At 45.1% G+C, this 27,623-nt stretch overlaps 3 protein-coding genes across 7 annotated transcripts in view; 1 reads left to right on the plus strand and 2 right to left on the minus strand.

Moving 5' to 3' along the window:
- The first annotated feature begins 2,162 nt into the window (after positions 1–2,162).
- Positions 2,163–11,459, plus strand: LOC309364414 (vomeronasal type-2 receptor 26-like). The gene is made up of 6 exons (XM_081901645.1): positions 2,163–2,422; positions 3,618–3,909; positions 4,488–5,276; positions 5,999–6,229; positions 7,294–7,420; positions 9,511–11,459. Exons 1-6 carry the CDS (start codon positions 2,166–2,168, stop codon positions 10,407–10,409), a joined length of 2,595 nt encoding a protein of 864 aa, XP_081757771.1. The 5' UTR covers positions 2,163–2,165; the 3' UTR covers positions 10,410–11,459.
- Positions 11,460–13,516: 2,057 nt separating this feature from the next.
- The window catches only part of LOC309364725 (uncharacterized protein), a 30,034-nt gene continuing 15,927 nt past the window's right edge, over positions 13,517–27,623 (minus strand). For 2 of the 5 annotated variants that reach the window (XM_081902532.1, XM_081902533.1), the window contains exons 2-4: positions 26,772–26,949; positions 26,520–26,646; positions 22,947–24,569 (exon numbers count right to left, since the gene is read on the minus strand). In XM_081902532.1, coding sequence (XP_081758658.1) covers positions 23,287–24,569; positions 26,520–26,646; positions 26,772–26,846 — 1,485 coding nt within the window. In that variant the 5' untranslated portion in view covers positions 26,847–26,949 and the 3' untranslated portion in view covers positions 22,947–23,286. Of the gene's footprint in view, positions 13,688–22,946; positions 24,570–26,519; positions 26,647–26,771; positions 26,950–27,623 lie in introns of those variants that run through there. The other 3 variants (XM_081902530.1, XR_014165872.1, XM_081902531.1) reach the window with 3 other exon arrangements.
- Positions 15,482–20,326, minus strand: LOC309365076 (uncharacterized protein). The gene is made up of 4 exons (XM_081903212.1): positions 20,246–20,326; positions 19,083–19,260; positions 18,823–18,949; positions 15,482–16,966 (listed from the first exon to the last, which is right to left on the minus strand). The coding sequence occupies exons 2-4, from the start codon at positions 19,155–19,157 to the stop codon at positions 16,272–16,274; spliced, it is 897 nt and encodes a 298-aa protein (XP_081759338.1). The 5' UTR covers positions 19,158–19,260; positions 20,246–20,326; the 3' UTR covers positions 15,482–16,271.

Below are 27,623 nucleotides of genomic sequence, written 5' to 3' on the forward strand. Positions count from 1 at the left end.
CCGTAGCGGCTAGACCCGATTTCTGCGGAGCTAATCCCTCAAAGCTAGAGGGAATCCGCCATTGCTGATGGCGCCGCCTCCGGAAGTTCCGGGAGAAACCATTTAAATGTAAGAATTGTGGGAAGGGCTTCACCTATGGGCTCTCACAGGGAAGAACCCATTTAGTTTTATGGAGTGTGCCAAGTTTTCCCCACAGAGTTCACTTTGTCCCTCGTATCAACAAACTCATATAGGGAAAAATCCATTGTAAATGCATGGAGTGTATTTGATGTTCTGGTGTTTGTGTGGAAAGTTGTACATATATGTATTAAAGCAATGAAGGTAATGTCTCATAATAGTAAGTATAATGAAATATACAATGTACTGTTAGGGATGTGTAGAATGTGACCCTGGAGTTCTCATTGTGAGTGAACGTGCTGAGAGTCCATTGATATTTGGTCTTTGGCAGACAGAGTTAGGAATGGAGAGTTGTGAAAAGTGGAGCACGACAGTGGTGTTTAGGAAGCAGGATTTGTTCTGCAGTCCTAGATCTGTAGAATTGAAAGGGACTTCGGTCTTCTAGTGCAACTCCCTGTTATCAGAACAGCAGCATAAAACCCATTTTTATAATTGCAATAAAGGAACAATGAAAACACAGAGAGGCTGAAACCATCTTCATGCAGAAAGTAATCTTTAAACCATCATATATTGCTTAATCTTGGCTACGACACAGGGGAATGTGGGCATTGCCAGTGTTTATATTTTATGTATTTATACATACATACATAGATACCCTGCTCATCTCAATCTGAGCTGTACATTGCAGTAGTAGGAAGGCATTTGGACATACATACATAAATAATTCTAGAATATACTGGCATCTTCTGGGAAATAATAGGTCTGGAATCTAGGGTTTTAAAACTAACTAAAACTAACTAACTAATTAAATCACACACTCCCCACTCCCCACTATAAGCTGTGGTCAAGTCCAACTTCTGGTGGGGGGTTTTCCCATATCCCAAGTGCTAGGAATCAAATGCCATGTTTATTTTTTGTGTGCTCAGGTGCTCCTTCATGTTCAGATCACGCCTCAGTATAATAATGTAGCATTTCGGAACGAAGATGCAGCCCAGATGTCCAGCACTGGAGGCCAAGATAGAGAGGACTTGCACAGCTACCACGATTTTTCCCTTTGGTGCTCAGGTAGGTGGTCACAAAGGACACCCAAACACTGCAGAAGACCAGCAAGCTGAAGGTGACCAGCTTGGCTTCATTGAAGGCCCCAGGCAGCTTCCTGGCTAGGAAAGCCACCATGAAGCAGATGGCAACCAGGAAGCCCATGTAGCCAAGGGCAACATAAAACATGGCCACAAACCACTTGGAGGGTGTGTTTACAATAAAGTAATATATAAATCTTGTTAAAAATAAAAGCAGAGGTTCAGACAAATTCATGAAGGTGGATATATTCCACTTCCACAGTTGGAGGTAGGATTGTACAGGTTTAGGGGAATCACGTGTATGGAATTGCCACTGTCCTCATCTCCTGCTTGTTGGCTTCCCTTTGGGGCACCTGACTGGTCACTGTGAGAACTGGAAGCTGGAATTCATGGGCCCTTGGTCTGATCCAGTTTCAGGACTCTTCTGATGTCAATAAAAGTTAGCCAAACTCAGCTTTCTCCCTTCATGATCCACCTCAGTGTATTGAGTAAACATGTTTTTGCGCTTCTCTGCACCTGCTCCCATAAAGTTCAGAGGAGATCTTTCTCCTTTAATAATTATCAGAACTACAGTTATCTATGCTTATTCTTTCCAGAGTCCAAATGACTCCCTCACACCCCTTTCAATGTTACCTATGGGAACAATAATGTAAATATCGCAGTCAGGCTCAGAATGATGTTATTTATTCCACTATGCCTGATGCATAAAATACCTCATGTGCCATAGAATATTTGGGGCCAAGATACAGAGCAGGTGAAGGAGTGAGATACGTTTGCGTGAAGGTTACTCAGAATACAGGAAGCTGAGCTATGTAGCTCAGTACTACCTACTGACTGAGAGCTCTCCAGATAGAAAACATTCCCAGCTCTACGTGCAGAGTTTAGTGGGATTGAACCTAGCATCAGAGCTGTATTTCTCAAGTCCTGTATTTCTCAAAAGAGTTTGGCGTTTCTTCTTATTAGCTGGCTATGGAGTTGGGAGGAAGTCATAAGGGACGTGTAGCAGGCAGACCCAGTATGACAACACTGCTTCTGATGCTGCCTCTTTCCACCTACGGAATGCAGAAGAAGGCCAAATGTCCACTGAATCTGATCAGGGATGAAAATTCTGTTATGAATTTCTACAGATCAGGAGACTACCTCATTAGTGGAGTCACACCTTTGAAATATATTAAAGATCTCTCTCCATTCACCTTTTCAAGCACCCCGTATAGCAAGCTTCAGTCGTAAGTAATAAGGCATTGACACTCTCCAATTCTCTTGATGTACCCGGGTCAGCCTCTATTTTCTGATGAATCACTATATTTTCTATTTTTCCTGATTTTTCACGCTATCTCCTGTTTTTTGTTTGAAGACTGATGGAGCATTTCATTCTGTGGGATCACTTACAATTGGGAAATGTGGGTAGGATTACAGCGTTATACAAAAGCAACAAACACCCTCCTTGCTTTAAAATCTGTGATATGAAAGGGAGGGAACTATCCTGGGCTGCTTTTCCCATGCTCCCACTAGAAATATGCAAACCATTATTTGGGAACCAATTTTTGTGCAATATGCCATGCCTGGAGAGGTTCTCAGATACAGTGGCAGCTGCTAACCACTGGACCTGATGGGGTGGCCAAGGAGGTCATAAAAAAGGTAAAGGTACCCCTGCTCGTACGGGCCAGTCGTGTCCGACTCTGGGGTTGCATGCTCATCTCGCTTAAGAGGCCGGGAGCCAGCACTGTCCAGAGACACTTCCGGGTCACATGGCCAGCGTGACGAAGCTGCTCTGGCGAGCCAGCACCAGTGCAGCGCACAGAAACACCGTTACCTTCCCGCTATAAAGCGGTACCTATTTATCTACTTGCACTTACTTGCACTACTTCGAACTGTTGGGTGGGCAGGAGCTGGGACCGAATGACGGGAGCTCACCCCGCCGCGGGGATTCGAACCGCCGACCATACGATCGGCAAGTCCTAGGCACTGAGGTTTTACCCACAGCGCCACCCGTGTCCCTTAAGGAGGTCATAGGAGCGTAGAATTGTAGAGTTATAAGGACAATCCCTGAGGACAATCTAGTCCAGACTTCCTCAAACTCAGCTCTCCAGATGTTTTTGGCCTACAACTCCCATGATCCCTAGCTAGCAGGACCAGTGGTCAGAGGTGATGGGAACTCTAGTCTCAAAACATCTGGAGGGCCGAGTTTGAGGAAGCCTGATCTAGTCCAACCACCTGCAACACAGGAATCTCAACGAAAGCATCCAAGGCAGGTCACCGGGAAAAGGACTGATTCATGTTCTGTTTCACCCACCCCATCCTTCTCTCATTCTAAGATACTTCTGGTGTCCTTTCATTTTTATTTCAATTAGTACAAAGAGAAGCAATTGACTTTCATTTTCAGCGAATGGTGGATGACTATGTGACGCGCTTTTTTTGCAGCCGGATGAATGGGAGGGACTGGCACATTCTTTCCTTCCTGCTTGCTGTTCAGGAGCTCAATCATAACCCCGTGCTCTTACCCAACATCACCCTGGGCTACAGCATCTATGATACTTATTTTGATGGAAGAACAACTTCTGATGCCCTGACAGACCTCCTTGCTGGTGGGAAAATCAACATTCCAAACTACAGCTGTGGAAGACGGGGAAAACCGCTGGCATTTCTTGAAGGGGGTGAATCCGACATCTCCACATACATTGCAAGCATGCTGGGCACCTACAAGATCCCACAGGTAAGAACTGGGTTCATAACAAACACATCCGGCAACATTTGCTACCTCGTGAAAGAACAAGTTATGCAACTGATTTTACTGCTTACTTTACATTCTACATCACTTTGAAACATTGCTTTTCATAAAGTGAAGAGCCATTTAGAAATATTTAAATAACTAAATTGACGCTAGCTCTTCTGCATGGAAAACGGATGCTCTTCGGCATGGCTCTTCGGCAATTTTGTTGTGTGATGTGTTAAGTAGAATTGGTTTAATTGACACTGAAATGGGAATGGCTATGTGTATTGGTGAAAGGGTTTAACTGGAAGATGCCACTGATGCGAAATTAAGAGCAAAAGGCAACTTGGGAGTTCTAACTGAGTTGATAATTAACTGTTGTTATTCTCTGCTAGCTAACACGTGAGTGTTTAACCTTAGATCAGGTGATTAACATATAGAAATTCACCAGATTAGAAGGGTAGTGGCTGAGTCTTTGTTCCCAGACTCTTTGAGAAGGAGGAAGTAAATGAATCTTTCCCACAGAAGTGTCCAATCTTTGTCCTGAAAAACAATGCATGAGTCTCTTTTCATTTCAACAGCTCAGTTACGGCTTAGTTCAGGATCATGTCCAATCCCCTTTTGTCTATCGCATGGTTCCAAAGCAAGAAACTCAGTACCTGGGAATTATCCAACTCCTCCTGCATTTCAGGTGGACGTGGGTCGGTCTCTTTGCTCCAGACAATGACAATGGAGAAAAGTTCCTGAGTACCTTGACACCCTTGATGACCAGCAACGAAATCTGTGTTGCCTTCACAAAAAGAGTACTACTACATACTTGGCTATGGTTACCCCATGAACAGCCTGCAGTGTGGAGACAAGTCAATGTATTTGTTTACTACACAGGCTCTCAATATGGACTTCATATAATCATTGAGGTACAATCCTTCCTTGAAAGGTTACAAACTGGGGGTAAAGTCTGGATAACCACAGCTCTACAGAACACAATCTTGTTCTATGATACCGAATCCTTCCGTTATGCCCATGGCTCTTTGTCCTTCATACTGAAGACCAAAAGAAGGACAAAAAAGGACTACTATAAGCCAATGTCCGCTGCGAGTCTAAGCATTTGGGCAGAAAATTTTGATTGTTCATATTCAAAGCATGCCTTGTCTGTGAGGGGTTGGACAAAGTGCCGGGAGAAGGAGAATCTGAAGATGCTGCCCCAGGAGGAGATTGAAAAAATTCAGTCCCAAGACAACTATGTCAATTACTACAGCGTCCAAGTCGTGGCTGAGGCCTTGAATGCTGCATATTCATCCAGCTCAAAACGGATGTTGACGGTGGGTGCTGGAAACAAGTTGGAACCTGAAAGGCTACAGCCATGGCAAGTACGTCTTTTGCCTTCTGCAAACTTCCATTCATTATCCCAGCTCCAGAATCATCAAGATATGAGCCTAGGAAGCTCATTATATTGTGTCAAACCAATGATCCACCTAGTTTAACATATTCCACACTGACTAGCAGCAAAGATAGAGGAAGCTGCCTTACAGTGAGTCAGACACAGCAGTGGTACATTTTATTTCCACAAACTTATAAGCCACCCTCCATCACATCAATATGACCCCAGGGAAGTTTCCCTAAAAATGCAGTGAACAGTATATGTGAACAAATATTAAAATAATCCAACAGCACTGTGTTTGTTGTGAGAGAGGTTTGTGGAGAAAGATGTTGGGGAATTATCTGATATATTTCACTCCCTTTTTCAAAGCTGCATTCCACAGGGTGGGCACAACTGCAGAAAAAGCCCTCTGCCTGGTTCCCTGTAACCTCACTTCTCACAAGGAGAGAACTGTCAGAAGGCCCTCAGAGCTGGATCTCAGTGTCCAGGCTGGACGATGGGGGTGGAGACACCTTTCAGGTATTCAGGGCCAAAGCTGTTCAGGGCTTTGAAGGTCAGCACCAAAAATTGGTCTTGTGCTCAGAAATGTACTGGGAGCCACTGTAGGTTTTATTCAGAGGAGATCAGGATGCAGTGTAAGCAGGGCTGAATTATCCAACATGGTTTTGGTTTCATGTTCTCTCAATGTTGGAGTTTCCTTTGTCATTGTAGCTTCATCCTTACTTGAAAGAAGTCTGGTTCTCTTCTAATACTTCAGCTGGTGGACAGAACTTGGATGAGACCGGAGCATTGGCCATTGGATTTGATATCGTGAATTGGGTGATGTTTCCTAATAATTCTCGTGCTAGAGTGAAGATTGGGAGCATAGAGAGACAAACTTCCCCAGATCTAAAGTTCACCATAAACCCGGAAGCAATTGTATGGTCCAAGCCTTTTAACAAGGTAGGAAATTTATGTGCCGTTTTATTACCTGTGACATGTGCTAAGCTCTAGATAGCTCCCTGGAGCTAAGTCCCATTGAGCTTAATGGAGCTCAATGGGTATGCATGAATAAGATTTCGCGGTGGGATAGGCGTCTTTCCAAAGAGGTGCCGTCCAAATTTTTTGCATCTGCCCTAGCCAACATTGGCTGAAGGCATCTGAAGGGCATCAGATTGTGTAAGGCTGAAGTATAGTAAGGGCTTCCTCATCTATTTGGTTGATCAACAGGGCAGCATGAAAACAGTTAACCTCAGAGTGGCAGAAATCAGCCAGCCAGCCATTCCTTATTTCAAAACTCTGTAATCCAGTAGCAGATGTGATGGCAACAGCTTGAGGACTTGTTTTATTGCTGCTGTTCTTTTTAAGGTGGTTTATTTCATGCTCTTCTTTGTTGTTACCTGTTATCCTAGTACTGTAGATTAGTTACTTAAGTTCTTGTTCTTTGTATTTTTCATGCTGCCTTTTATAGAAAAGCGAGATTATCAGTGTTAAAGTAAAAGAACAGAAACACCACAAGGGTTTCTCTGCCATGCTGGTCTGCAAAAACCAAAGGAAAATTGCCCCCAAATGTAATTGCCCCTTGAAGTAAATATCTCTTCTCTGGTATCCTTCCAAAATTCTATTTGTTGTTGTTGTTTAGTCGTTTAGTCGTGTCCGACTCTTTGTGACCCCATGGACCAGAGTACGCCAGGAACTTCTGTCTTCCACTGCCTCCCGCAATTTGGTCAAACTCATGCTGGTAGCTTCAAGAACACTTTCCAACCATCTTGTCCTCTGTCGTCCCCTTCTTCTTGTGCCCTCCATCTTTTCCAACATCAGGGTCTTTTCCAGGGAGTCTTCTCTTCTCATGAGGTGGCCAAAGTATTGGAGCCTCAGCTTCAGAATCTGTCCTTCCAGTGAGCACTCAGGGCTGATTTCCTTGAGAATGGATAGGTTTGATCCAGCAAAATTATATTATCTGAGTCCAAAGGCACAAATGCACCTATCACTTTCTCCTTAGTCATCAATTTTCTCTTCATGCCTAGATGGTGCCTCGTTCAAGATGCACAGAAAGCTGTCTCCCTGGATATTCCAGAAAAGTTCAGGAAGGGAAGCCGCCCTGCTGCTATGATTGCGCTCCCTGCTCAGAAGGGACCATCTCCACTCAGGAAGGTAGGAGAGGATCTCAGAGAAAATGGCCTTCGATGGAAGGATAGGGGTAATTTCTGAGCCAGGCTGAACATAATGTTTGTATGGAATGTCATTCCCAGAGAGGGCTCAGCTGTTGTTAGTCGGCAATGTCCTTCCAGCACCAGAAAATTTTATTTGCCCACTAACTCACATGTGAACAGTAAATCTGGATTTAATGGTTGCTGCTCTGCAGAACTCTGGCTTATGATTTTTCTACAGTCAGACCTCATGTTACATCCACTTCATGTTAAGTTATTTCAGGTTACGTCCCGCGGCAACCCCAAAGTACCGGAAAGGGTTACTTCCGGGTTTCACCGCTTGTGCATGCTCAGAAGCGCAAAATGACATCACACGCATGCGCAGAAGCGGCGAATCACAACCTTCGCGTGCGCAGACGCGCCGCTGCGGGTTGTGCTCTTTTCACGTTGCAAACGGGCCTCCGGAATGGATCCCGTTCACAACCAGAGGTACCACTGTATTGTTGTTTTCTCATTTCTTATATTGTCTTCTATTATACCACCCACCAGTCTAACTGACAGACAGGTAAAATATCTTGCAAATCAACCAATCAATACAAAATTAAATCATAAGCAGCCTCAAGGATCTCAGAAGACCCTTGCTTAAGGAGAGCAAAGCAGTCTGTTCTGAGAGGCCAGTGGGATTCCCATGGGAAGACCAGAAGCAGCCCCCCAACCCCCATGTGATCTATAGCAACTGGTATACAAAGGCATTCAAAGGTCACCTCCCTGTTGCAGGGAGTACATGACATTGGATCTGATACTGGGGGGTATTTTGATGGTTGAGGGAAAAGTGCACAAGACAGACAGGGCGCATTGGGTTCACCAAACCTGTGATCTCAGGAGGGTTATTGGTGAGCTACGGTGTCAAGTCAGCACTAGGGCCAGTGAGAGGACCTGACTATTACTCAGAGGTCTCCAGCAGTTCAGGAATGGTGATGGTGATACAAAATAATACTGCCCCCAAGTTCCTCGGAGGAATCGTCAGATCCAAATGTAATACGTGATTTTTTAAAAATATATATTCTAGCGTCACTATATAATAAAGTTGCGATTAATATACCTGCTTCTCAATACTGGAATATGACAAGAAGTTGCCTTTATACCGAGTCAATTCATTAAGCCAGCAAACCAACTATTGTCTAATCCAGGGGTCCAGAATTGTTTTTCCTGACCTTTCCACTAGATCTTAATTTCCCAAGCGAAAATTAGCAGCTGGGAGCTGCTGACAACTTGTCAGTCACCTAATGCCGTAGTGATTTCAGCTGATTTCACCCTTCAGAAGGGGCTGAACACTGCTCCAAAACTCTGGTGTTTCAGGGTCCAAAAAGCAGCACAGCTGTATTTACCAGGAACTCTCCAACAGCCCCACACTAGTATTTGAACCTGTGGTTTCGGAAGGTTGAGTTAAGTCCGCTCACCCCTCTTGGTGCAGCAGCGTTGCAGGACGGCAGAGGCTTCACTGGAGCCCCGACGAGAGAACTTGAACTTTGGTGCCCTTCCTGATAGGCGGTGAGGGCATAAGCCCCTGCTGCCTATCAGGAACTGGATCCTAGCCTGCACCCTGCTTTGGCAAATGGGGATGCAGGCTGGGACTTGGGCTGTGCCAGGGGGCTTCCTTCGGATCCCCAACAACACTGAAAAAGAGGAGTGGTTTCTATGGAATGGAAACCACTTCTGCCTCCTTGACCATTGCAATATATAAGCTGATGGGTGTGTGGTAGTGTACTTTACTTAAGGTGCCAATTGTTCTTTCGAAGCCTCACTTTTACTCATGTGACAACTACAGAAATTGTGGCAACCTTCATAGAGACAGCTCTGAAGTATCTCACAAAGAGTGTGTTTCCAGCCACACTGCACAATATCTTTTTGGGGGACTAAGTCAGTGGACTGAGGCTTATCAAGCAGTGAATGTTTGCTTCTCTCCTTTCCAACACAACAGTGTTCTTTCCTGATCTCTCCCATAGACCCACCTTTCCCCACAACTGAAACAGCATTCAGACCATTGTAGGCCTGTGACTGTTAGGAGACTGAAGTGTGTTTTCCTCTATGCAGATGCTGATGAATGCATCAAATGTCCAGAAGATCAGCATCCAAATGAGGACCGAGACCAATGTGTCCCCAAAGTAATAACCTTCCTGTCCTATGAAGAATGTTTGGGGAGCATCCTGGCTTCCCTTGCCCTCTTCTTACCCTTAGCCACATGTTTTGTGTTAGGAATCTTCATTAAATACAAGGAAACACCAATAGTCAAAGCCAACAATCGGGACCTCTCCTACATCCTCCTCGTCTCCCTCCTGCTTTCCTTTTTGTCTTCCTTCCTCTTCATTGGGAAGCCAAGGAATGTGACCTGCCTTCTCAGACAGACAACCTTCAGCAGCATCTTCTCAGTTGCTGTCTCTTCTATCTTGGCAAAAACCATCACAGTGGTTCTGGCTTTCCTGGCGACTAAGCCAGGGAACAGGGTAAGGAGATGGCTAGGGAAGTGTTTGGCCAACTCCATTGTCATTTCCTGTTCCAGTGTCCAAGTTATCATCTGCAGCACCTGGCTGGGGATCTCTCCCCCTTTTCCAGAATCTGAGATGCACTCGCAGCCTGGAAAGATTATCTTGCAATGCAATGAAGGGTCTGTGGCCATGTTTTACGCTGCCCTTGGCTACATGGGCTTTCTGGCTGCCATCTGCTTCACGGTGGCTTTCCTAGCCAGGAATCTACCTGGGGCCTTCAATGAAGCCAAGCTGATCACCTTCAGCATGCTGGTCTTCTGCAGTGTTTGGGTATCCTTTGTGCCCACCTACCTGAGCACCAAGGGGAAATACATGGTAGCCGTTCAGGTCCTCTCTATCTTGGCCTCCAGTGCTGGACTTCTGGGCTGCATCTTCGTTCCCAAATGCTACATTATTATGCTAAGGCCTGATCTGAACATGAAGGAGCACCTGACAATAAAAAGCTAAATGAGACATTTCATCAAAGCTTGTTGTGGGGTTCTTTAAGAAGAAATCTGGATCCTGGAAACATTTGTGAGGGAAAAGAGACAGAAAAAGATCTACTGGTAGATATCTGGACGATTTGCAGTAGACCTCAAAGAGTTTCTGACTCCCAGTTCTTCAGCAATGGCAACTGTGGAGACCAGGGGACCCCGTTATTTCTTTAAATCATTCCTGTACCAGGCTCTTGTATCTTGAGTTAAACTGCTCATTACTCATAGATGAATTTCAGAAGCTGCTTAAGATGTTGCAAACATAGCTGGCTAAGTATAAAATGAATATAGCTAAATTAGGAGAAAGGTAACATGAAACCTGCTACATCATGGAGATAGGTAAAAGGTATGATGGGAATCTACAAAGTTGACACACATTTACCAAACAATAAAATAAACATTTTAGGCAAATGGGTCTTGAGGATATAAAGGGATTCCTCCTGGGATTCTGGCGGCTCATCTGAGTTGGGTCTCCCCTCAATAAGAGGCCAGAACTGATCTAGCCTATCTCAGATACTGGCATTTTTTGTTTATTTTTTTTTAAATTAAATATTCTATTGAGTTACAAAAGTATATACTGTTGCATCAGTGCCAGAGGAGAAAAAATTTGAACATGTAGCAGAATTTCCAAAAAATAGACCAGAGGCAATTGTACTTCATCCAGCAGAGCTTTACTGGTACTGAAGGCAAATGGGCATAAATGGTCACGAATCTAATAAAATCAGGCACAGTCCATAAAAATCCAGTTGAAGAACTTACAATAAAACTTACAAAACTTATAATAAGTCTAAACCTTAACACTACAGCATACAGAAACAGAGCGCTAGAACAAAGAGACAGAAAACAGAAAGTGAGTGAGGACCCAGACTCCTCCTAGTCTTACTATTATAGTCAGCATAACCTTACAGAACAGATAACAGAACCAGTTTAAACAGCAGTACTCAGCTTCCCAGAGAAATAACCCAATCATGAACCTTCTTCCTGCTTCTCTCACATAGAAATAAACCTTTTTTCACACAGAGAAGCTTCTTGAACCTTCTTGAACTAATCAGAATAGTAAAGATATCTACACATCAGATTAATAATAATAATAATAATAATTTATTTATACCCCACCCATCTGTCTGGGTTTCCCGAGCCACTCTGGGTGGCTTTCAACAGAACATTATAAATAGAATAAAACTTCAAACATTGAAAACTTCCCTAAACAGGGCTGCCTTCAGACATCTTCTAAATGTCAGATAGTTGTTTATTTCCTTGACATCTGATGAGAGGGTGCTCCATAGGGCGGGTGCCACCACCGAGAAGGCCCTCTGCCTGGTTCCCTGGAACCTCACTTCTTGCAGTGAGGGAACCGCCAGAAGGCCCTCGGCGCTGGATCTCAGTGTCCTGGCAGAGTGATGGGGGTGGAGACGCTCCTTCAGGTATACTGGGCCAAGGCCGTTTAGGGCTTTAAAGGTCAGCACCAACACTTTCAATTGTGCTCGGAAACATACTACAAAATGCAAACTGATACATGGACTGCAGTGGGTTTCGGTTGCGTGTGTGAGGGCAAATGATTGTTGGGTCAAGTCAGCTGTAATAATCTCAGTGCAGGAAACGCCTGCCATTCTCGGGTACGAAGGTCTCAGTCTCAGTTTCCGTTTCCCAGAAAACACAAAGGCCAGCAATATCCGGTCCTTCCCCCCTTCCCCTTATGTAGCATTTTCACTCTCTCCTCCCACCTACTGGGGGCTGCGATCTCTCATTCTCAGAGTCAGGCCCCTCTTAAGCGTCTGACTGCTAGATCCCTGACATCAGCCATATTGATTCATACGCTGTCAACCTTGAAGACAATAGAACTTCAGTCAACCTTGAAGACAATAGAAGTTCAGTCTTATGAACTGCAGAGCAACCAGGACAGAACAGCCAAAATTTGTCTGAGTTTTGCGCAGGAAGGGTTTTTCCACACATACGAAAGAGGGAGGAATGACTGTGTGGTGATTGCTGCTATTGGAACAGGATTGGCCCTTGTTAATACAAAATTACTAACATTTCTGTAGCAGTCCTAGGCAGTGAATGTTCTCAATAAGAGCAGGCTGCACAGATTAGAATGTGCGCCCTGTTGAAGTGAATTTTCCTCTCTAGGAAGCGGAGCTCCTTGACCCAGAGGGAGGAGGTGTGGCAGGAGATCCTCTTCACCCTCCTTGCAAAACAGAAATTCCCTTCTTAGCCGGCAAGCTCTATATTCCCGTTTACTTAGTGAGAAATTCATGGGTTCAGTTCCCCGCAGAGGCAGCGAAAGATGACTCCCCCCGCCCCATTTTTAAAAAGCCTCCCCCTGGGAAGGGGTTTAGAAAAGTAACTTAAGACAACACTCAATGGTGGTCCAGTGTCATTGCAATGTGTACCTTTTGTAAAAAGAGGGAGCTGATGGAGAAAGTTAGGCTTTGTTATGTTTTTAGGGCGGGTGCAGCTCAGTGGTAGAGCAGTTGCTTTGCATGCAGAAGGTCTGATTCCCATTTTCACATTTGGTGAGGGTGTACCGTGGTCCGTGTCCTCTGATGAAGAGCTTTTTATCTGACCTCCAAAATTTCTAAACCATCTATCTGCCCTAATTCAGCACTTGCCTTATTATAACTAGATTTCACCCCAAATTCTGCGCTTCAGTCTAAAGAATTAATTTCCTTTCTGTTCACAGCAGCTAGACTACAGTTATTGAGAAATGATGGAAGAATTTATAAAATATTAACTGCATTATAAAATATTAACAATGTAGGGTTGTTTAAGGATTACTTTCCAGTCTTTCTGTGTTTTCATTGTTCCTTTGTTGCAATTATAAAAATGGGCTTTATGCTGTTCTTATTGCAGGGAATTGGACTAGAAGATCTTTGGAGTCCCTTTAAACTCTACAGTTCTAGGATTCCAGAGCCAATCCTGCTTCCTAAACACCACTGTCGTGCTCCTCTTTTCACAACTTTCCATTCCCAATTCTCTCTAAAGACAAAAAACCAGTGGACTCTCAGCACATGCTCACTCACAATGAGAACTCAGAGTCAAATTCTACACATCCCTAACAGTACATTATCTCTTTCATTATACTTAATATTACGACACATTTTCATTGGTTTAATACATATATGTACAACTTTCCACACAAACACCAGAACATCAAATATACTGAATAAATTTACAATTGATTTTTCCCTATATGAGTTTGTTGATATGAGGGACAAAGTGAACTCTGCAGGGAAAACTTGGCACACTCCATACCTCTAAATGGGTTCTCCCCGTGAAAGTCTGTATTAGACCAGGTGTGGTTGTCTACCAAAGATTTGCTGAGTAAGGGACAGAGTCTTAAGCAGGATCCTCAGAGGGTGGGGATGTATGAAGTGGTAGAGCAAATTAACCCTGTGCCGTTCAATTTCAACTACCTACATCCATGAAGATACACCCTGTCTTTCATTTGTCCTTGTTGTCTCCCGTGACGCCTTTGCACCAGTATCAACCCCCAAAAGAGTTGCCCCCCCTCCTATAATGGTAGAGGGGGAACCTAAATATGAGGTGCCGCAACTGCTGAACTCTCGCTGGAGCAGGAGGAGATTGCAGGATCTAGTGTCTTGGAAGGGGTACGGGCATGAGGAAAATTTATGGGAGGACTCTGGGAACATACAAGCCTCTAGGTTGCAGGTGGAGTTTCACCACTGGTACACCAACAAACCCAAACCAAGAGGGTGGCAGGAAGGGTATGAGGCATGGGAAGAAGACGAAGAGAGTGAGGCAGATTGGGGTTTGGAAGTACAGGAAAACCCACAAGGGGGAGGTTACTGGGAAGAGAGTGAGGATGAATGGTGGGGAGGTTTTGGCAGCGCCCCTCACAAGGAGGGGGAGCAGGGAGAGGACCTTGAGGGGTGTCTTGAATGAGCCAGTGTGCAGGGAAGGTTTGCAGACAGCTTCCAGTGAAGGAAGTAGCCAGGAAGAGAGAGGGTTAACTGCCAGACAAGATGAGCATAGCCTAGTGCCAACTCCCCAGCCCTTAGGAATGGCAGTTGATAATAGAATGACGGAGGGCAAACTGCCAACACTCTCAGAAAAAATGCCACAAATAGAGAAGGAAGCAGTTCATCAGGCAGGAAAGAGCAAAGAGACAGTCCCTCAGAGAATAAGGAGAGAGCTGACCCTCTTAGTCCCAGGTCTCAGCAAATGGGAGGGCTACAAGATAGGAAGCAGGGCAAAAGACGTCAGAGGAGAAAGTCCAGTTGCTTCTGGTCTTGCCGGAAGCAGAATTCAGAAGGGTCATCATGATTAATCATGGCATGGCTGTGTTAGACCCGTCCAGAGTTATCTATTTGTTGTGAAAATAAATCATCCTTTAATGAACTATGCTGTGTTATCAAGCCAGGAACTGGACTCCTGGCACCGCGGTTATCAGATCAAGTTCCCAACACCGTAAGTACCCACCACCTAAAGACTAATAAAAATATCTATGCATATCCTTGCCTTCTGGCCTTCCTGAGTATGGGCTGTGGGAACACGTGGCCTCAGGAAACCCATCAGGATGTTCATTCTTCTCCTCAAGGGAGCGGTGCTCTGTACTTGACTGTATATCCCAAGGATTATGGAGGAGGGTGGTATCCAAGTTGAGTATGTGACCTGTCACTCAGGATTATGGAGGAAGGCAAAGCCCAAGACCGCCTTTCCTTTTGAAGCAAAATGTCACTGAAATGTGGAGAATCGGTTATGGCATTGCTTTTATGTGATTTTTCAAAGGTTAGTAGTCCATCAGCACTGTCAATTACAAGGGAATACAATTTTGACACTTTCTTGCAACAATGCAATAAGTTTTGCCAATGAAAACCAGAAGGGGTAGAATTTATAAGCTTTCTTCGTTATCTGCACAGCAGGGGGTGTTCAGTTAACAGTGCAAAGGCTGAGTTGAAGCGTTCCCTGCTGGTTACCTGCTTTCAGCAATAGGGGTCGCTGTTTGGCAGTACCCGATAGGTTAGCTGTCACACCCTAGAGCTCCCTATTGGTGGCTCTTAGGTAATTCACAAAATACAGAGTCTATTCATAAAACACAGTGCTCATTCATAAAGCAGTAACATAATTCTCAATTGGTACATATTGGATGTATATTTTAGCAGTTGAACGTACAGGTTTATAGCCATGCTGTAGTGGATTTATGGGGTTTTCATTGCTGGGGGAGGAAGGGGCGGAGCTCAGATGGCAACAGCAAACTTGGGAGAAGACGCCGAGGACCGAGCTCCGCAATGATTTAAGTGTTGTAGCAATAAATATGAGATAATTACTGCCGGAGATGTCTTGCTTCTGTAGGAGAAACCCAAGCCATTACACTGCTGCTCTTATAACAGGGAATTGGACTAGAAGACCCTAGGAGTCCCTTTAAACTCTAGTTCTAGGATTCCAGAACCAATCCTGCTTCCTAAACTCCACTGTCATGCTCCACTTTTCACAACTCTCCATTCCCAACTAACTCTGCCAAAGACCAAATATCAATGGACTCTCAGTACATGTTTACTCACAATGAGCACTCCAGTGTCTCATTCTGCACACCCCTAACAGTACATTGTATCTTTCATTATACTTATGATTATGAGACATTACCTTCATTGCTTTAATACATATATGTACAATATTCCATACAAACACCAGAACATAAAACATACTTAATGCATTTACAATGGATTTTCCATATAAGAGTTTGTTGATATGAGAGACAAAATGAACTCTGTGGGGAAACCTGGTACACTCCATAAAAGTGAATGGGTTCCTCCCTATGAGAGTCTGTAGCTGTTAATTAAGAACTCCATTGAAAGACTTTCCACACTCCTAACATTTAAACCGTTGCTTCCCTGTGAGATTCCTGATGTTTTCTAAGAGTTACGCTCTTACTGAAGCACTTTCCACACTCCCAACATTTATATGGTTTCTCCCTTGTATGAGTTCGTTGATGTATTCTCAAATGTACACTTTGATTGAAACTCTTTCCGCACTCCAAACATTCATATGGTTTCTCCCCTGTGTGAGTTCGAAGATGTATAGTAAGGTATGAACGTTGACTGAAACTCTTTCCACATTCCATACATCTAAATGGTTTCTCTCCTGTGTGAGTTCGTAGATGTCTTGTCAGTGTTCCACCTTCACTGAAACCCATCCCACAATCCATACATTTAAATGGTTTCTCCCCTGTGTGGGTTCGCTGATGTACAATAAGGTTTGCATTCTGATTGAAGCTCTTTCCGCACTCCATACATTTATATGGTTTCTCCCCAGTGTGAGTTCGTTGATGTATAGTAAGGCTTGCACTACGACTGAAGCTCTTTCCACACTCCACACACTGAAATGGTTTCTCCCCTGTGTGAGTTTGTTGATGCCTTCGAAGATTTCCACTCTCACTGAAGCTCTTTCCGTACTCCATACATTTAAAGGGTTTCTCCCCTGTGTTAGTTTGTAGTTGTGTGCTAAGGTGTTCACTCATGCTGAAGTACTTTACAGATGGCCCCTCAAAATTCTGATTGTCTTCTACATCACCTGGTTGTAAGTGGGGAAAAATAAAATATTGTTAGGTCTTCAGGGAAGAGAACAAGAGAATTAACATGCAGCAAGACAAATCAGCACCTTCTCTTTTTTTAACACCTCCGGTTTTCCTCCCTCTCCCAAGTACCACATTTTTAGGAAAAGAAAACTAAAAATAATATCCAGAACCCTTAGTATCCTTAGTATCCAGTTCTACCTTCAACTCACATGTAACACTGAATACCAAGAGAAACCTTCTATGGCCCTCCAAATGTGGTTGGATTCTTAAGTGGCATTAACTGAAGAAAAGAAGTCAAATGACCAGGGATGATGGGAGCTGTAGTGCAACAACCTCTGGAGGGACACACTTTCTCCATCTTCCCCCTCCTGTGAAAATGCTACGCCTCTGTATTCAGTTTTCTCCTTCCTCCCTGATCTGTAATATCTCACTGATATATTCCAGGAAACTGTTCACATCACCTAAACCTGCACCAGGATGCTGGAAAAGATGGGCCCTTGTTCTGATCCTTTCGTACACACTGAAAGGAGACAGACAATGGTACAGCCTCACAGCAAAGTGGAAGTATGGACCTCTCAATTGGTCCAGGACAACATCCCTGTATTTTTCTGCTTCAAGTGAGAAGATGAGCTCAGACTTGAATAAAGTGGTACCTCGGGTTACAAAATCTTCGGGTTACAAACTCCGCTAACCCGAAAGTAGTTGCTCTGGGTTGCAAACTTTGCCCCAGGATGAGAATGGAAATCATGTGGCAGCGGCGCGGGAGGCCCCATTAGCGAAAATGTGCCTCAGGTTAAGAATGGACCTCCAGAACGAATTAAGTTTGTAACCCAAGGTACCACTGTATCAATAGTATATGGTGGCCCATTAAAAGCTAATAAATGACGTGGAAAAGGAAGGCTCATGCCACCATTTATTTGTATGGTGTCTCTTTGAATATTATACATAGAGAGGGTTTTTTTTTGCGAATTCATACCACAATATCAGCTTATGAAGAGTTACCTACTGACAAAAGTACTGTGTTGCTATAAAGTACAATCTTCAACATCAACTTCGGTAGGCTGGTCATATTGTTCAGATGCCTGATTATCGTCTTTCAAAGAAACCACTCTATTACCAATTTAAGAATGGAAATTGATATACCGGTGGACAACAAAAGAGGCTTAAAGACGGCCTCAAGGCAAATCTTAAAAATGCAGTTTAAGTACAGAAAATTGGGAAACACTGGTTTGCGAGCGCTCCCTCACTTCGAGATGTGAGGTTACAGGGAACCAGGTAGGGCCTTCTTGGTAGCGGCGCCCGCCCTGTCGAACGCCCTCCCATCAGATGTCAAGGAAAGAAACAGCTATCTGACTTTTAGAAGACATCTGAATGCAGCCCTGTTTAGGGAAGTTTTTAATGTTTCATTCTATTTTTAAAAAATTAATGGGAGCTGCCCAGAGTGGCTGAGGTAACCCAGCCAAATGGCCGGGGTATAAATGATAAATTGTTGTTGTTGTTGTTATCCAATTATATATAAATAACCTTTACCAAAGGCGTCATGGACTTTGAAGATGCACAAACTCAGGATGAAAGGGAGAAACAAGCTAAGAGGAAAGCACATTTGGCAAAGGCTCACTGTAATTAACTCCTGCCCAGAAACCTATGTCCCCACTGTGGAAGGATGTGTGGATCTAGAATTGGACTCTACAGTCACTTACGGACACACCGTTAAGACCATGTTCATGAAAGACAATCTTATTCGGCTACGAGGCTTCGCCAAAGAGGAAGACAGGGCATGAATAAATGGCTCAAACAGTAGTTTTGCAACTTCAACGTCAAACAGCCAGGAGGAATAAAAATGTGCCCTTACCTAGAGAGGCCACCATCTCATAATTCTCCTGCATGACTTCCTTGTGCAGAGCTCTTTGGCCAGGATCCAGCAGAGCCCACTCCTCCTCTGTGAAAAACACAGCCACCTCCACAAAGGTCAAGAGGGCCTGGAAGAAGAAGAGGAAGAAAACAGAGCTTCTCTTAGATCCCCATCATCCCCACTCAACACACAGGGAGGCTGGGTGGTCCCATCTGTGCCACTCTTCTCTCCTATCCAATTCCCCAAAGCTCTTTCCTTACCTGAGTAAGCTGCCTGGCTCCTCTTTCCTCTCCACCTCTGAGAAGAGACGGTCCAAATGGTGCCTCTGAGGCCATTGAGCTGCCTGTAGGAGATTCGGAGGAGGCGTAAAATTGGCCACTTCCGGTACTGTCCCAGTTGTACTTCAAAGAAAGAAGCTACACTTCTTTCTTCCCAACTCTGTGAGATAAGACAGGGTGAAAAATAACCAGGGGGTCAAAACTGGTCCCTCATGAGCACAGACCTGAACCTGCCTGATTAGTTTTAAATCCTGCCACTCGTGTGTCCATTTTCCTTGCTTTGCTTAGCAGGAGGGAAACCGGTCAGGTGTTTTTTCCCAAGCTCCAGGAAATCCAAACTGTGCCTCTTTCCTCCACTTCAGGGGCACATAAACAGGACAGCAAACCCTCCCCCATTGTTCCCCACTCTGCCAACATGGGGGGGGGCACCCCCTTCCCCAAAAGCAAATCCTTTCCTTTAGTCTCCCTTCTTGCATCAGCCGCTCTCCATATCTCCCCCCATGGAGATGGTTCTACCAGGAGCCCCACTGAGGCAGGGATTTCAGGAGCAGATTTTGGAGGGGGGCAGATCAGGGTCCTGGAGGAGTTCACCCCTTCCCTCCCCTCCAGACTGGCTCCCTGAAGCAGGCGGCAGAGCCTGCGGGGAGCGATGGGGGCGCAGGAGTGAGAAGGGAGATGGAGGGTGTTAAGCAGAGAAGAGCATCACTAGGCGGAATGGGGCTGCCCCCCCCCCCTTTGAACGGAGAAGGACTGACTTCTGAGTCAACATGCACAGGGTGGGGCTGCAAATCCCTTTGTAGTTAGGGTGCACTGGGGGGGGGACCCTTTTCTGGTTCTTCTAAAGTGTCTTCGCCCCCCCCCAGTCCCCCCCAACCATGGGAGCCTGGCTTGATCTCTGCGCTTCAAAAAGGATCTTGCAATGCAAACCCTGTTGGGGGAGGGGGAACCCACAGGATGTCCTGCATCCACCCCACCCCCACTGATTCCCACAGTGAAAGGGCGGAGCCCCTCCCTGCTTTCCTTTCAGCCCCCCACCCCCAATCCTCCCGCCTCCTTTCCCAGCTGCCCTGTTTGCAGATTCAGGGGGAGGCAAAGCAAATCCTTCTCCCACCCCCCTCCCCAAATAACCCCCCAATATGCGGCACCTCTTTCTCCTCGTCTCCAAGTCCGCTTCTCTTCCGGGAATGAGGATGGAGACCCCTCCCCTCAAAATAGCCTCCCCCCCCCCGCAAAAAAAGAAAACAAATTTCCTGCCACTCTAGGAAGCGGAGCTCATTGACCCAGAGGGAGGGGGAGGGGCAGGAGATCCGCCTCCCGCCTCCCTGGAAACAGAAGTTCAATTCACCGAGCTCTATATTTCTGTTTATTTAATGAGATATTATTGGGTTCAATTCCCCGCAGAGGCAGCGAAAGACGGACCCCCCCACCGCATTTCTGAAAAGCCCCCCCCCCTGGGAAGGGGTTTAGAGCAGTAACTTAAGACAACCCTAAATGGTGGTCCAGTGTCATTGTAATGCGTGCCTTTTGTAAAAAAGAGGGAGCTGATGAAGAAAGTTAGGCTTTGTTATGTTTTTAGGGGGGTGCAGCTCAGTGGTAGAGCAGTTGCTTTGCATGCAGAAGGTCTCGGATTCTTACTTTGACGTTTGGTGGGGGTGTACCATGGTCCATGACTTCTGGGGAAGAGCTTTTTATCTTACCTCCAAAATCTCTCAACGATCTATCTGTCCTAATTCAGCACTTACCTTATTATAACCGTTTTGACCCCATATTCTACGCTTCAGTCTAAAGAATTAATTTCCTTTCTGTTCACAGCAGCTAGATTTCAGTTACTGCAAAACGATGGAAGGAAAGCTCTAAAAGAGCAATAGAGGCTTGGATCAATAACATCTGGATCATTGCTCTGTCAGAACACCCCACATACCATTGGTGTCTAATCAAAGGTATCTCCAAAAAAGATAACCTTTAACACAGTCTGGTCTCCCTTTTTCTCCCTTGATTGAAGAACAAAAAGGATATTTTAATGCCACCACCACCATCATCACAGAGGTTTTTGTGGAGGGGATATAATGATTGGAAGTGTCTAGCCAAGCAGATCAGTAGTTGGGTTCCTATTGAGGGTATTGGGGGAGCCAACATGACTGTGATGTGGGACTGAGGATTGGAGTGATCATTCTGTGATATTATGGCAGTGGACAAAGCTATTATTTGAAAAAAAATGATTTATTTATTTTAAGGTCTCGAATTCAATGCTTTGCATGCAGCAGGTCCCAGATGAAATCCTCATCAGGCAAAGAGACCCTGTCTGTCTTGGGGGGCGATGGAGGAAGGGGCCTTTGGGGGTGAAGTCCAACTGTGGGCATCTTGTAGCACTTGTTTGTGGCTGCTTCATGTCAAGGGCAAATGCTCAATGCCGGCAGAGGGAGGAGCAGATCCAGATTAACTCTGCTTTCAGCCTCCTATACTGCCTGCTCTTTCTACAGATATCTGAAAGATGGGCCAGTTATGGGGGCACAGAGATTCCTCTCTCCACAAGGAAATGACTCTCCTGAAACCACTGGAAATGCCCACATTTCCCTGTGCCACCTTCCCTCCCCATATTGGTTCTTCCCCTCAGCACCTCCTTTATTCCGGCTGCCACCAGGGATTTTGTCTACTATGCCATGAATGTAGTGTCAGGGACTGATCTGAATCGGAGGATTGAGGAATGCAATCGCAGGAAGATCAGATTCTAACAGAAGAGGAGAGGGAAGATTTCCCCCCCCCCCTCCAGAGTATCACAATGCAGAGAGACAGGCATATTCAGAGGCTGCAAGTTTGAGACAGGAGCTACCCAGCATTGAGATAGTAGCTAGGAAACAGAAAGGAGGGAAGCAGCTGGGTGATACATCAATCAGAGTGGGGGGGGAACTCCCCCCCCAACTCTCTGAGATATGTGACTGTCAGAGAACAAAGGAGAAGAAGTGGGGGGGGACATCCCCTTGGACGCGTGGAGTTGCCTGTTTGTGCTAGCAACATGATACGGGAATAAAAAGACTAGAAATCTACCAACTGCTCATTAATTCTCATTGGTGAGCTACCAAAAGGGAGGGGGGGAACTCCCGAACATGACACGTAGCCATGAATGAGAAGGTATTGTAAAACAATGATTTTTTAAAAGATAAATAACGTAGGACAGTTTAAAGATTACTTGTGACACAAAATGGCGGTTTCAGTCTTTCTGTGTTTCCATTGGTCTTTTGTTGCAATTAGAAAAAAGGGATTTATACTGCTTGTCAGCTCCTTGCCTTTCGTGCCTCTGCTGACAGTGTCTTGAGAATGCTGGGACACAGGGAGATGAGATTAGGCTGGAATGTGAAGCTAAGCTGCAGTAGGAGCCTGCTCTCAAAGAAGAGCAGGAAAGGGGGAAAACAGACTGTCAGTGGGAGCTCCAACTGCAGAAATAGCCTGCCAAAAAACATGTAGGCTCAAGAGAATATGTGAGAGGCAGAAAAGAGAGAGAAAGCGAAGGTGGGGTTTTCATTGCTGGGGAAGGAAGGGGCAGAGCTCAGACGACAACAGCAAACTTGGGAGAAGACGCCGAGGACTGAGCTCCGCAGTGATTTACGTGTTGCAGCAATAAATCTGAGATAATTACTGCCGGAGCTGTCTCGCTTCTGTAGGAGAAAGCCAAGCCATTACACTGCTGCTCTTATAACAGGGAATTGGACTAGAAGACCCTTGGAGTCCCTTTAAACTCTACAGTTCTATGATTCCAGAGCAAATCCTGCTTCCTAAACACCACTGTCGTGCTCCACTTTTCATAACTCTCCATTCCCAACTCTCTCTGCCAAAGACCAAATATCAATGGACTCTCAGCACGTTCACTCACAATGAGAACTCCAGGGTCACATTCTGCACATCCCTAATAGTACATTGTATCTTTCATTATATTTACTATTATGAGACATTACCTTCATTGCTTTAATACATATATGTACAACTTTCCATACAAACACCAAAACATCAAATACACTTCATGCATTTACAATTGAATTTTCCATATACGGGTTGATATAAGAGACAAAGTGAACTCTGTGAGGAAAACATGGCACACTCCATACATCTAAATGGGTTCTTCCCTGTGAGAGTCCATAGGTGTTAATTAAGAACTCCATTCTAATTGAAACACTTTCCTCACTACTTCCATTTAAACATTTGCTTCTCTGTGAGATTGTTGGTGTTTTCTCAGAGAGCCACTGTAACTGAAGCTCTTTTCACAATCCATACATTTAAATGGTTTCTCCCCTGTGTGAGTTCGAAGATGTATAGTAAGGTATGAACGTTGACTGAAGCTCTTGCCACATTCCATACATCTACCTGGTTTCTCCCCTGTGTGAGTTCGTAGATGTCTTGTAAGTGTTCCACCTTCACTGAAACCCATCCCACAATCCATACATTTAAATGGTTTCTCCCCTGTGTGAATTCGTTGATGCATAGTAAGCCTTGTACTATGACTGAAGCTCTTTCCACACTCCATACATTTATATGGTTTCTCCCCTGTGTGAATTCGTTGATGCATAGTAAGGTTTACATTCTGACTGAAGCTCTTTCCGCACTCAATACATTTAAATGGTTTCTCCCCTGTGTGAATTCGTTGATGTATAGTAAGGCTGGCACTACGACTGAAGCTCTTTCCACACTCCACACATCTAAATGCTTTGTCCCCTGTATGAGTTCGCTGATGTGCAATAAGGTGTGCATTCTGATTGAAGTTCTTTCCGCACTCCATACATTTATGTGGTTTCTCCCCTGTATGAGTTTGCTGATGTGCAATAAGGTGTGCATTCTGATTGAAGCTCTTTCCGCACTCCATACACTTATATGGTTTCTCCCCTGTGTGAGTTCGTTGATGTATAGTAAGGCTTGCACTACAAATGAAGCTCTTTCCGCACTCCACACATTTAAATGGTTTTTCCCTTCTGTGACTTCGTTGATGTCTAATAAGGTTTGCATTCTGACTGAAGCTCTTTCCGCACTCCATACAGCTAAATGGTTTCTCCCCTGTGTGAATACGTTGATGTACACTAAGCACTGCACTAATCCTGAAGCTCCTTCCACACTCTATACATTTAAATGGTTTCTCCCCTGTGTGAGTTCGCTTATGTACAATAAGGTTTGCATTTTGACTGAAGCTCTTTCCGCACTCCATACATTTATATGGTTTCTCCCCTGTGTGAGTTCGTTGATGTATACTAAGGTTTGCACTACGACTGAAGCTCTTTCCGCACTCCATACATTTAAATGGTTTCTCCCCTGTGTGACTTTGTTGATGTCTTGTAAGATTTCCACTCTCACTGAAGCTCTTTCCGTACTCCATGCATTTAAAGGGTTTCTCCCCTGTGTTAGTTTGTAGTTGTGTGCTAAGGTGTTCACTCATGCTGAAGTACTTTACAGATGGCCCGTCAAAATTCTGGTTGTCTTCTCCATCACCTAGTTGAAAGTGGGAGAGAAAGAGAATTTTGTTAGGTATTCAAGAAAAACAGCAAGAGAACTTAACACTCAGCAAGACCAATCAGCACCTTCTCCTATTTTAACACCTCCAGCATTCCTCCCTCTCCCATGTACCACATTTTAGGAAAAGAAAGGAAATCTGAAAATAATCTCCAGAACCCTTAGTATCCAGTTCTACCTTCAACTCACATGTAACACTGAATACCAAGAGAAACCTTCTATGCTGAGGTTAGGTATCTATGGCCCTCCAGATGTGGTTGGACTCTAAGTACCATCAACCCAACTAAAGAAGTCCAATGACCAGGGCTGATGGGAGTTGTAGTGCAGCAACCTCTGGAGGGACACACTTTCTCCATCTTCCCCCTCCTGTGAAAATGCTATGCCTCTGTATTCAGTTTTCTGCTTCCTCCCTGATCTGTAATATCTGGCTGATACATTCCAGGAAACTGTTCACATCACCTAAACCTGCACCAGGATGCTGGAAAAGATGGGCCCTCGTTCTGATCCAAAAGGGATCTTTTTGTATTCCTACACATTGAAGGAGACAGAAAGGTACAGTCTCACAGCAAAGTGGAAGTATGGACCTCTCAATTGGTCCAGGACAACATCCCTGTATTTTTTTGTTCCAAGTGAGAAGATGGGCTCAGACTTGAATACAGTGGTACCTCAGGTTACAAAATACCTTCCGGTTACAAACTCCGCTAACCCGGAAGTAGTTGCTCTGGGTTGCAAACTTTGCCCCAGGATGAGAACGGAAATCATGTGGCAGCAGCGCGGGAGGCCCCATTAGCGAAAATGCGCCTCAGGTTAAGAATGGACCTCCAGAACGAATTAAGTTCGTAACCCAAGGTACCGCTGTATGAATGTCTCTGCTATGAGGAATAAGTAAAACAGAAGTGCTGTTTCTGTCATATGTTACTGTACAAATATTGAAAAAGATTAATCTTGTGAAGCAAAGACAGCATAGTATCTGGTGGCCAATTAAAAGCTAATAAATGACGTGCACCAGTAAAGCTCATGCCACCATTATTTGTATGGTGTCTCTTTGTATATTACACATAGGTTTTTTTTGCAAATTCATACCACAATATCAGCTTATGAAGAATTACCTACTGACAAAATACAATCTTCAACATCAACTTCATTGGACTGGTCATGTTGTTCGGATGCCAGATTATTGTCTTCCAAAGCAAGTACTCTATTGCCAACTTAAGAATGGAATGGGAAATACCGATGGCCAACCAAAGAGGTTTCTAGGCAAATCTTTAAAAAATGCAGTACAAGCACAGAAAATTGGGAAACACTGGTCTGCGAGCGCTCCCTCACTTCGAGATGTGAGGTTATAGGGAACCAGGCAGAGGTCCTTCTCCGTAGTGGCACCCGCCCTGTGGAACACCCTCCCACTAGATGTCAAGGAAATAAACAAATATCTCACTTTTAGAAGACATCTGAAGGCAGCCCTGTTTAGGGAAGTTTTAAAGGTTTGATTCTATTTTTAATATTTTGTTGGGAGCCGGCCAGAGTGGCTGGGGAAACCCGGGCAGATGGGCGGGAAATAAATAAATCAATATTATTACTATCATCATCATCATCATCCAGGTGGAGAATAACCTCTACCAAAGGCGTCATGGATTTTGAAGAAGCACAAACTCAGGACAAAAGGGAGAAACAAGCTAAGAGGAAAGCACATTGGCAAAGGCTCACTGTAATTAACTCCTGCCCGAAAACCTATGTCCCCACTGTGGAAGGATGTGTGGATCCAAAATAGAAACTAAATTGACACACCGTTAAGACCGTGTTCATGGAAGGCAATTTTACTCAGCTACGAGGGGTCACCAAAGAAGAAGACATGGGATGAATAAATGGCACAAACAGCAGAGTCACACCTCCAACGTCTAACAGCCAAGAGGGATACAAATATTCCCTTACCTAGAGAGGCCACCATCTCATAATTCTCCTCCATGACTTCCTTGTGCAGAGCTCTTTGGCCAGAATCCAGCAGAGCCCACTCCTCCTCCGTGAAAAACACAGCCACCTCCTCAAAGGTCAAGAGGGCCTGGAAGAAGAGGAAGAAAACAGAGCTTCTCTTAGATCCCCATCACCCCACTCAACACACAGGGAGGCTGGGTGGTCCCATCTGTGCCTCTTCCCTCCTCCCTGCTCCCATTGCTCTTTCCTTACCTGAGGAAGCTGCCTGGCTCCTCTTTCCACTCCACCTTGAAGAAGAGACAATGCAAACGGTGCCTCTGAGGCCATTGTGCTGCCTGTAGGAGATCCGGAGGAGGCAAAAAATTGGCCACTTCCGGGACTGTCCCAGTTGTACTTCAAAGAAAGGAGCTATGCTTCTTTCTTCCCAACTCTGTGAGATAGAACAGGGTGAAAAATAACCAGGGGGTCGAAACTGGCCCCTCATGAGCACAGACCTGAACCTGTCTGATTAGTTTTAAATCCTGCCACACATTTACCCGTTTTCTTTGCTTAGCAGGAGAGAAACCGGTCAGGTGTTTTTCCCAAGCTCCAGGAAATCCAAAATGTGCCTCTTCCCTCCCCTTCAGGGGCACATAAACAGGACAGCAAACCCTCCCCCATTGTTCCTCACTCTGCCAACATGGGGGGGAGGGGCACCCCCTTCCCAAGAAGCAAATCCTTTCCTTTAGTCTCCTTCTTACTTCAGCTGCTCTCCATATCTCCCCCCATGGAGATGGTTCTACCAGGAGCCCCACTGAGGCAGGGATTTCAGCAGCAGGTTTCGGAGGGGGGCAGGTCAGGGTCCTGGAGGAGCTCACCCCTCCCCTCCCGCCCAGACCGGCCCCCTGACACAGCAGGCAGAGCCTTTGAGGAGCGATGGGGGGGCAGCAGTGAGAAGGGAGATGGAGGGTGTTAAACAGAGAGGAGCATCACTGGGTGGAATGGGGCTGCCCCCCCCCTTGAACAGAGGAGGACTGACCTCTGAGTCAACATGCACAGGGTGGGGCACCCTTTTGTGGTTCGTCTCAAGTGCCTTTGCCCCCCCCAGTCCCCCCACCATGGGAA

This window comes from Podarcis melisellensis (assembly GCF_964234715.1).
Source record: "Podarcis melisellensis genome assembly, chromosome: 2".
Taxonomy (NCBI): Eukaryota; Metazoa; Chordata; class Lepidosauria; order Squamata; family Lacertidae; genus Podarcis; species Podarcis melisellensis.

Coding starts and splice junctions, on each gene's coding strand:
- LOC309365076 (XM_081903212.1), bottom strand. CDS start 19,157: ATGGCCTCAGAGGCACCATTTGGACCGTCTCTTCTCAGAGGTGGAGAG. Junction 18,950..19,082: donor GAGCCAGGCAGCTTACTCAG/GTAAGGAAAGAG, acceptor TTCTTCTTCCAG/GCCCTCTTGACCTTTGTGGA. Junction 16,967..18,822: donor TGAGATGGTGGCCTCTCTAG/GTAAGGGCACAT, acceptor ACTTACAACCAG/GTGATGTAGAAGACAATCAG.
- LOC309364414 (XM_081901645.1), top strand. CDS start 2,166: ATGGAGTTGGGAGGAAGTCATAAGGGACGTGTAGCAGGCAGACCCAGT. Junction 5,277..5,998: donor AAAGGCTACAGCCATGGCAA/GTACGTCTTTTG, acceptor TTGTCATTGTAG/CTTCATCCTTACTTGAAAGA. Junction 7,421..9,510: donor GACCATCTCCACTCAGGAAG/GTAGGAGAGGAT, acceptor TCCTCTATGCAG/ATGCTGATGAATGCATCAAA.